This window comes from Priapulus caudatus, unplaced genomic scaffold, assembly GCF_000485595.1.
Source record: "Priapulus caudatus unplaced genomic scaffold, Priapulus_caudatus-5.0.1 Scaffold122, whole genome shotgun sequence".
In the NCBI taxonomy this organism is placed as follows: Eukaryota; Metazoa; Priapulida; class Priapulimorpha; order Priapulimorphida; family Priapulidae; genus Priapulus; species Priapulus caudatus.
In genome coordinates, this window is record NW_014577183.1 from 341,379 (window position 1) to 352,048 (window position 10,670).

General features: G+C 45.0%; 1 protein-coding gene across 1 annotated transcript in view; it reads right to left on the reverse strand.

Annotated features, from left to right (window-relative positions):
* The window catches only part of LOC106805649, a 14,396-nt gene extending 4,545 nt beyond the window's left edge, over positions 1-9,851 (reverse strand). Inside the window, exons 1-12 of the mRNA XM_014807337.1 lie at positions 9,711-9,851; positions 9,056-9,256; positions 8,111-8,341; positions 7,230-7,394; positions 6,707-6,794; positions 3,392-3,556; positions 2,503-2,714; positions 2,098-2,220; positions 1,623-1,775; positions 986-1,196; positions 550-689; positions 7-78 (exon numbers count right to left, since the gene is read on the reverse strand). Coding sequence (XP_014662823.1) covers positions 7-78; positions 550-689; positions 986-1,196; positions 1,623-1,775; positions 2,098-2,220; positions 2,503-2,714; positions 3,392-3,556; positions 6,707-6,794; positions 7,230-7,394; positions 8,111-8,341; positions 9,056-9,256; positions 9,711-9,851 — 1,902 coding nt within the window. The remainder of the gene's footprint in view (positions 1-6; positions 79-549; positions 690-985; positions 1,197-1,622; positions 1,776-2,097; positions 2,221-2,502; positions 2,715-3,391; positions 3,557-6,706; positions 6,795-7,229; positions 7,395-8,110; positions 8,342-9,055; positions 9,257-9,710) is intronic.
* Between the last annotated feature and the right edge of the window lie 819 nt (positions 9,852-10,670).

Below are 10,670 nucleotides of genomic sequence, written 5' to 3' on the forward strand. Positions count from 1 at the left end.
TCGTACCTGTTTGACAGACTCATGCCTGGTCTCTACGCATACTGTCGTTTCCACAGGTCCATACTTTCGTCCCGGAAACTGCATGACAGGCAGGAAACCACGTTTACCCGAAATTCAAAGATACGTTCTCAATAATAATAATAAGTTATCAATGGCGTTGTTTGCCATTATCCAGCCACTCATCAGGTTCAGATAATATGATAAATATTAGCATGCGTCCATTGTAACAAGGGAGAGTTGTTATATTGCTACACAGAGCCAAAGGACATTGTGAACTTTACTAAAACAACATTCATCGTGTGTGTACTAATGGGGGTTCTGTGTGACCATATACATAATATAAATACACTGCGTAATCCATAGCAACATAGCATACACCGTTAAGCTATTCATTGTTCTGTGGATGAATAGTGGTCATCGGATATTGATCAACACGATGATAATGATATCTCCAAAAGCTGTGGTCACGGTAGCCCCTAAGTGAATTGTCTATTTATCGTATGTTACGATGCGTTGGTTTAGCAGCCTGCGTAACTGGCGCTGTGTTACCTCTGGGCTGAGTGCTTCGCTGGGCCGAATGCTGCGATAAAGCATGGATGCGTTAAAGTTGTAACTTCTATTGGCGGCCGTCTCCTGGTTCAATGCCTCCTGCGGAGAAGCCAAATAGGAGAGCAGCAGGCTCTTTCCAACTACAAGACAAAGAGACGCGTTCAAGCCTCGCATGTAAAGTCCCTCTATTTCCGACCGCCACGTGTTGCTATACCGCTGGTAAAAACGATGGTGAACTGTTCGGAAATAAAGTGCTGGAACTGTTCTGTAATGTAATGTAACTGTAATGTAACTGTAATGTAACTGTTCTGTAATGGAACTGTTCTGTAATAGAACTGTCCTGTAATGGAACTGTTCTGTAAACGGTAAACTGTTCGGAAATGAAGTGCTATAACGTGGATGAGATTGGTGGCCGACCCCCTCCAGTTGGCGCTACCTGCGAGAGTGTCGACGAAGAAGTCGAACGAGTCCGCTTCGACAGTTAGGTTGCCAGTGCTGCCATCTGGCATGTACATGGTGTAGTTTTTGATGCGCATGCCCCTGTAGTTATCCTGCACGTAGATGTCGAAAGCCGGGGCGGACGACTCCTCCTGGTGACTCACCAATACGTTCATGTAAATCTCGTTGGGAAGTGAATCATCGGTGTACTGCAACATCGCAATGCGGCATGCGCACAATTTAGGAGCTTTATTACGTATTTTATTGGCAATATTATCATAAGTATGTGTTGTCATATTTCTTGATGTAATATGAGACAATGAGGGCGGCGGTGGCAACGGCGGTAGCGGTCGCCATTGTGTTCGTTATTGTGGTTGCTGTTGCTGCTGCTGTTGCTGCTTCTGTTGTTGTTGTTGTTGTTGTTGTTGTTGTTGTTGTTGTTGTTGTTGTTGTTGTTGTTGTTGTTGTTGTTGTTGTCACTACCGCCGTCGCCGTTGCCGTCGCTATCGCTGTCGACGTCGCTGCCTTCGTCATTGTATTCGTTGTCATCGTTACCGCCGCCGGCTGCATCGTCGTCATCGCGTCCATACGCCGTTTACACGAACTACTAACTGACTTCGATCCACTATACTAACCTGCATTGTTTTAATGATTTCCAACCGCGGCTCGACTATCATGAAAGTATGGCGGCCAAAGTCGAACGGTCGTCCGCTAAACACCATGGTGGGCATGAAGCTGAGTAGCTGACCGTGCCGGACAGCATCCGAGGCTGGAACTATGAACTGCAACTACAACCCGTAACATTTGTGTTACACCAGTACACATAGTTGATTCTATATCGCGTGTGGGTTCACCATATTCACTATTTCACTATTTCACTCATTCATTATATTTTCTCCTAATCGAAGGCTAGTATTGACTGACCAATTCAATTTGTATTTAGGCCTACACGTGTTGGTTGCGTGTTCATTTAGTCGTATGATTGCTCGCTTTGAAGATTTGAGGATGTATTATATAGTAAATAATTTCTATGCTAAACGCATGCCAAATAATTTGTGTTGATGTTAAGCCAAGGTGCAATAGATAGCTTGACGCATTTCGCATACTCACTGTGATATTAAATGCGTCATAACTGGTGCCACCTAGTGACGGATTGAGAACGTCTCCGATCCAGCGGACAATATATAGACTAGACTGGATCTGCCTCTTCTTGATGCGATGCTCCGTCGCCTCCTGTATTCCCCATAAATAAAGGATATACATGTGCGATTTGGAAACAGCATATGTTCGACAAGACGTTTGACACGACAGCGCCTCCCATCACTTCTATTTATTTAGTTTGATTTGTTTTAATTTTATCACCATTGTCTATTAACTTGTTTAACTAATATGTTACCTCAAAAATGTAATTCACAAGTAGAAATAAAGTAAATTGAATTGAATTGTTATTGCCGAGCTGTTCACTGAATACATCGGGTGATGTGGATGTTAAGGTTCGGTGAGATTAGTACTCACCTGCTTCACCGAGTTATCACACCGCGGGCATCCATGGTTGGCCACGCTCTCTGTAACATCCCGCCGTGACAAACTGGACGGCTTTGGCATTGCGCGGACAGAGAAGCCAGTCGAGTTAGCAGCATCGGGGCCAAAGTGAATGCTGGCAGACGACTGCACCTCGCTGTTGATCATGACGATCGGTATCTCATCAAAGTCGCTAGACTTAAACTCTGCAGTCAGAACAATAACGCGATGCGCCCAAAGTTAGCATTTGGATTTCAAATTTAAAAAAAAGCACGATCAAGGAGAGTGGCGGCACGCATAACATTTATTGGGATACAGTTTGCAATGTTGATAATATCGAGTGTGTGTAATAAATAATCAATATGATAAACGTAAGTACGGTTTGGTGCCATTGATGGCGTCATTACGATTTGTTGTGTTGATAATGTCAATAGCAATAGTGGTGTATTTATAATATCATTGGCGCTGCTCTGACGTTGATGTTTGCAGTAACCGCCCCTCGCCCAAAATTTAAAATCGATTATTACTCGATCAAATATATGTCAACGACGATCGACAGTATCAGCGTAGTTAATCTTATTGATGACATTGATGAATGCGATCAGATAGGTCAACCGTGTTTGGTTGCACAGGGTGATAGCAATAGTGTCTGAAACATTAACGATGTTATTTACGTTGATGGTTTAGGTGAGGTCGTCCACGATATGAGTGACATTGAACTTGATGTTGTCGCAAGTGTCTTCGTCATGGTAATAAAAGACGACTTCAATTTGGTTTGATGCTGAGGCAATTTACGCGGTGCCAAGCGCGTGTTCATGATAGAACTATGAGACCTATGGCCACCCGGGTATCGTGGAGAGTGGTTACGACGTGGCGAATCTACCTGCTCTGATGCTGAGGTCGTTCAGCGTGCCCAAGGGCATGTTCATGGTCAGGGTGATAGTGACAGGCTCGTCCACGCGGATCCCTGTGCGGAACCCGATGTCTGAACGGTAGAGAAGGTTTTTGGCAGCAACCGTTCTCGTTGACACCGTCGTATAAGATTTCGCTGCAATAGAGAAGATACAAGCTTATTTACGCAACCAGATTATTTACTGCGTGGTTATTAATTTATGTTTCTAGATGCGATGGTGGGCAAATGCTTAACTGAGCATCATAAATTTCATCTGCGATTTCCAAATGGCTGATTCTATGGTCAGGAGGACTTCCTCTAATACGCCAGTTGACAGTGTTTACGTCCTTAGTCCCGTTGTCAACAGATTTCCTAGTGTACAAATTTCCAGAGTAAAATTTCCAATGTATAAACTTGGTATTAAAGCAAAGACCCTGACATGAGCCTATGGGAAAACTGGCGGAAGTGTCCGAAAGGTATTGCATTTTTGTCATGCATATATGTTGCAGTTGTCATTTCAGCGAATCAAACGAGCTTACTACTATCATATAAAAATCACGTTAGGGGTTTGTTCCAGGTAGCCTAGACCTGCTTGTAATTTATGCTTTTCATTTCAAAGCTATAACGTTCACGTGTAGTTTATTATGTATGTACGTGGTTTTCTAGTTAACTTTTATTAAAGAAATTTTGTTTAAAATTAAATTACAAAATATTCGCACGATTTTTACGGGAAAACGCGCCCTTGCAACTCCCACACAGCTAGAGCATTCTATGATCAATAGCTGTCGGTCTCACACGCATGCGCAGTAGGACAGTGGCGGCGGGGGGGGGGTAGAACTCTACAGTATAATTACATCTCCCGCAGACATCTCTCCCCTACCCGGCGACATGCGATACTAATGATACGTTATATGGCCCCGTGTGATAGATTTGTTTCTGATTAATAAGTAATATCGCTGGGAGAGCTGCGTTGACGTGAAGTGTTCGCGATTGCAAATGCGAGCACAAATTGCACTTTCTCGTCACCGCGTGCGACGCACGCAGGTGACGACTGCCATTACCTGTCAGCAATTAATAACCGCGGCCACTCCGCGTCGAGTATTCTGTTTTCGATGATTGGGCGACAGGTAAATTCACGACCCGCGTGCAGGGATATCTGCATGACTACAGAGTCATTCGCACTCAGCGACCATCGGCTCGCATGTAAGAACTGGGTGATTGCATACGAGAAGTCGTTTTCATCCGAAAGCAGCGATTAAGTTATTACAGACGGTCTATGTACATTTGTCACGGCGTTATGTATTCATTTCGTAGTGTAGTGTGTTAGCGTGCGTGTGTTAGTTAGTGTAGTGTAGTTTAGTGTAGTGTAGTTAGTGTGTTAGCGTGTAACGCTTTCAGTGTGCGGAACGCTTTGGTCAAGATATTTCCTGTTCTGTTCGTTCGTTGTATGTCGGGTGTTATTTATTGTCCTAATCTGGTACGACGTGAGGGTTGTTCCGTAAACCCCTAGCTAGAAGAAAAGCAGACCTCGCGGTCAAGCGCGGGCAGAAATAACGCTAGGTACCCGTACGAAACAGGCTAAAAGGAAAAGCAGGAGCCACAATAAGCCACCTTGGAAATCGATAGCATTTGGTCTTGTGAATCTTTTGTGCGACCGTGCGTGCTCGCAGCAGGGTACCAATCTGTGTCGGAGGCGTGTGTTCCCGCATAGGCTAGCGCATTCACGCGGTTGTGCCCGCGTGAGCGTGCAGTCAATGTGTGTGTGTGTGCGTGTGTGTGTGCGTGCGTGCGTGCGTGCGTGCGTGCGTGCGTGTGTGTGCGTGCGCGCGCGTGTGTGTGTGTGCGTGCGCGCGCGCGTGTGTGTGTGCGCGCGCGTGTGTGTGTGCGCGCGCGCGTGTGTGACGCTCGTCGCGTGTAAGATCATGTAGTCACGCACGTAGCTAATAGCGTGTTGTTTACGTTATATTTCCCCGCATAACTATATAAAACTGACCACGTGTTCATGAAGACAGTATTGTTACCTTGAAATTATTAGGATGAAAATACTGGCTAGGAACACATTACAAAACCGGATGCAGTTACACGCAGATTCTGCTTGCAACGTTGTATAATAGAACGTTGTGATATTATAAAAAATTTCTTACACAAACAGCTTCTCTTTACATTTCGCGCCTTACATAGGTTTAATCAATTTAGAGCTGATTCAGCAAGGTACCATGCACAGCCTGGCAGTATGTATGTATCGCAAACACATCATGAAAAGAATCTGTTCGCGTTTGCTTGCTTAGGATTTACAAGAACACCATGCCAACGAAAACACGCACGACGAGTTAAGAGCGAAAATGGGTGCAAGAAAGGGAGAGAGAAAGAGAAAGAGAGAGAGAGAGAGAGAGAGAGAGAGAGAGAGAGAGAGAGAGAGAGAGAGAGAGAGCGCGAGAGAGAGAAGGGCATATTAACAAATCGTGTGCGTGCGTACAAGCGCTCGTATCTGCGTGAGCACGTTGAATAACTGGAAAAGACTGACGAATCTTATCAACGTTTGATGACATGAGACACGACCGCACTCTATTGAATAAATAGTAAAGAACATGTGCATGGCTGGATTTGCTTGATTAAGAGCGCAGCATGCTTTTTGCTTTTACTAGCAGCATGCAGGGCAGCAGTAGTTACGTTACATCGATTACATAGTGAAACACGCAGCCAATTTCCTGATTCGGTTAGAGCCGCGTGGGTCGATGCAGCCCCGCATCGCAGCCTCGCGTGTGCGTGCTCTTATAATAGCTCTTACTAAGCGGCAGGTGGTTCAGGCCGACGTATCATTACCACCGGCTAAACTCACCCGTCGCTACCTTAATAGATACGAGGTGCTCGTTTGGATTTTCGTGTAGGTCGCCTAAGACACGGAATTTATTAGCGGATGTCGTCGTGAAACGTCTTTGAACTTCGTGTTTTTGATGGAGTGGATTAGTTGTGTGGCGCCAGTGTGTCGGATGATTGATTATCTATATGTTTTTACGTGAAAGGTTTCGCTTTCTAATTTGATATTACTACTACTACTACTACTACTACTACTACTACTACTACTACTACTACTACTACTACTACTACTACTACTACTACTACTACTACTACTACTGCTGCTGCTGCTGCTGCTGCTGCTGCTGCTCATGCTGATGCAATAGGGTTATATATTTCTTCATTATATATAAAGAACTATAAAATCTCCATTACAGCTATCGACGACCTGCGAACAACAATTGCGTACGATGCAGCATGTAAAATTATTTAAATAACGGATTGACTTACATATCTTCCTCTCCCGTTCACCGCTGAAGCTAGCATCGATCCGCACGGCGGGATGGGAATTAATGAGCAGGGAATTCGTGGCACGCACCTGCCATGGAAGACACCGACAACATTGCTAATTTATATCTATTTTCAAACGTCGCATACCGCGTGGTACGTGAGTACCTGGCACTAGATGTGAAAAGTAGCAAGCTGTCTCGCGTGTGACGCGGGCGCTATATATACCCCTGTGTATACCTGTCTTTTGATTAGTGCGCCTCGCGCTAGGACAATATAGTGCAAGCACGCATCAAAGGTTCATCATCGCTGAGCATGCAAGTAAATAGCAAAAGAAACGCCAGTAGAATGGATGATGGCTTGATGAAAAACCAGCTGCGGTTATCTCAAGAGTTGCAATGAATTGCAATTTCTCTACGTTGTATTTACGTTATCAAATTGGTTTCATATACGTTTTTGACGCGAGTTTTCGCGGAAAAGATACAGACAGAAGCGTGGCGTTGATGTAAGACGAAGATGTCCTTACCTGAAACAACAGCCGCATCCAGTCGGTCTGGTTCAGGAAGCCTATTTTGATACCGCTCTCTAGTTCAGCAGCGGTCACTCTGTAAGGCATGTCTTGGCTTCCAGAGAAGAAGTAGATGACTTCGGGTAGCATGCGCATACCAGCGTCTTGCGTTTTCGCCCAAACCTGTTGACGGATAACACGAGCGCGTATTATTTTCGACATGCACTACAACCCATAAGTAATAAATCCAACTATTACTATTTTGTACAGAGATGTTGACGTGAATATTAATATTATAGCCGCTCTCAATAAGTTACCGGTCTTCATTCTCGCGTTCACATCTGGAGAGTCTAACCGAAAGCTCGCACCACCACACATTATTTCATTTCCCACCATTCCAGCAATACCCTCTAACCTGGTCTCTTAACTCTATCGGTGTCCCCTTTAAATATAAAAGCTTTTCTATAAATTCAATGCCTTCCCACGTTTAGCCATTGCACCTCTCCGTCATATGTCCATACCTTGCAATCCACATCATCTACATTTTTCTGTATCGAGTCTCTATCTGAGTATCACTCCACTTTTGAGATCACTCTTTCATCTACAAGAAGTCGATCCAGAGCTCCTAAACTAAAACTCCTCTCTCCGTCAACCTTGGAACTAACTCCGACCTTCCCCATGGAACGAGCTCGGACCTTCACCATGGAACCAACTCCGACCTTCGCCATAGAGCCAACTCCGACCTTCACCATGGAACCAGCGCCGACCTTCACCATGGAACCAACTCTTGTTACGACTTTTCCATCCAGAAGAAGTCGATCTAGATACCCTAAAGTAAAGCTCCACCCTCCGTCTACCCTGAAGCCAACTCCATCCTCCTTCACCAGCACAGCTCTCACCTGGAGTTGCACGATGTTCTCGGTAGAGGCCGTCGAATGGAAGAAAGTTGTCGTGAAGTTGACGACCGTGCCCGCCTCGATGTCGCTAAGCGGCTGCGCCTGCGTGTAGATGCTCAGGTCGGGTCCGATGACGAGCAAGGTGAGGTCGGCGATGACGGACGTAGGTAGTGGCAGCAGCGTCTGGTTAGCGATGGAGCGGAAAGGCAGCACTTGACCGACGCGGTTATAACCCTGCAGCACGATCATAATATATATATATATAATACGTGATATAAGAATAAATAAATATATAAATAAATAAATATATATATATAATAAGTGATATAAAGAGTGACGATGTTGCTGTAGGCGTATGTAACCAGTTCGACCTATTTACTATATATTATATACTATATACTATATACGATAATATACTATATACCATATACCACATACCGCATACCACACACCACATGCACAATTTATACCACATATTACATACCATATACCAAATCTGTACCATACGCCGTATATATACCATATACTATATGCTATCTACTCTAACTATATATCATATACTATTATAAACGATAGAATTGTCAGGGTGTTTGCAGTGTATTCTCATTTTTGCATGAATATATAACTGTAGCCGCGGTCTTTGCCAGGTTTAACGTTTAAGTGGTGTATTACATTTTGGTACACGTTGCACCATCTGAGTAAGCCACGGGAAGTTGAACATGGCAGACATATACGTCCGTAATACGCACATGTCTATTCTACTAGCTTAAAGACTAATGTACCTGTACAAACAAGTACTATATAATGTTTCAAGAAAAATATTTATCATTATAGGTATCGCCTGTCTAAGCATCACATGTCTGGTAAGAAACCCTCTTGGCTGCCACCACGCAGCGATCATGCCCTACCCTCTATGATAATGAATAACATTTCAAGGGCAGGACCTACCTGTCTGATCAGGATCGGTATCTTGATGAGAATCGTATCGGCAGCGTTCAGCACGCCGTCCTCCACATTTCGCACGATGCCAAAGTCGAAGAACACTCGCTCTAGATTGGCACTGAATGTGACGTTCGGTGCGAGGAAGTTATCGGAGGTAAGACTGTCGCCGACGATGACGGTGATCGTGTTTCTGTCTGGCGGGTCCACCTGTGTACCAACAACGTATGAATACCGAAATCTTTCGTCGTGTCGTATTTGCGCGGCAGGGAATTTATACTTACGTGTTAAAACGTGAGAGTAGAGCTGAGGCATGCTTATGCAGCAATGATGTTAAGAAAGAGAGTTGAGTTGAGAAAGCAGCAGGTAGAAGTTGGTCATCAAGTATAACCCTATATATAGCGTTGCTTTTGTCTAATCGTGGCGTGTATGCTTATTAATATCCCCCCCCATCCCCACTCCCGAAAAAATCACGGCCATTTTTCGTTTCCCCAAAGCTTTACGTTATCAATTAATATTTCAATTTTCTCTCAAACTAGTTAAACATAACGGGATTGAGGTTCACCTCAAAGATTATGCAACACGAAGAATATCACCCTGTTATCACCCACCCCCTCCCCACACACCAAGATACATGTCTACCTATATTAATCTACTCACGCACCTGTAGCGAGACGAATCCTATCTTGTTGCAGTGCGGCGTCCCGCCTCCGGGGGCGCCACCTCCGGAGCACGTCTGGTAGGTGTAGGCGTTGTGCGGCACGACGAACTCGAGCAGGACGCGAGCAGCGCCCTCTGCGACCATTAGCTCCGTATTCATCCACAGCTCCTCGTTGAGGTATGTGCTCAGGTAGCCGTTGTGCGTCGTCAGATTCTCCGTGCGCAGGTAAGCGTTGATGACAGTCGGCGTGTAGGAGACGTCCAGCTGCTTCGTCGCTCGCAGAGACTGTCCGAATCTGTCGGCAGCGACAGTGAATAATGACACACACACGGGCGACACGGCAACGACGACGCCTGTGAGTAGCGACACACACGGGCAACGTCCGCAACATGGACGTCATCGCTCAGCCGACATTGCGTTGGCGGTTATAATATACCATAGATTCAAATGTAGACCGACATTGTGGCAATCGTGGTTCGTGGCAATTGTGGCAATTGTGGCATCGTGGCAATCGTGGCAAACGATTCGACTGTGGTTATAATATTTGTTTGAGTACGATGGGTTATAACTCACATGCAGGAAGAGATTCCCTCATACATTCACCCTTCACATCCTCATAGATTCCCTCATTCACTCATTTTTATATGAATTCTCACCTGTTCAGATAAACGATCGTAGCTGCAAAGCTGCCGTTCTGAGGAAAGTCGAAGAGATCCCGCCGGTTTGTTACCTGTGCACGCGTGAACGCGTAAATAAATAAATATATATAGAGAGAGAGAGAGAGAGAGAGAGAGAGAGAGAGAGAGAGAGAGAGAGAGAGAGAGAGAGAGAGAGAGAGAGAGAGAGAGAAAGAGAGAGAGAGAGAGAGAGAGAGAGAGAGAGAGAGAGAGAGAAAGAGAGAGAGAGAGAGGAGAGAGAAAGAGAGAGAGAGAGAGAGAGAGAGAGAGAGAAAGAGAGAGAGAG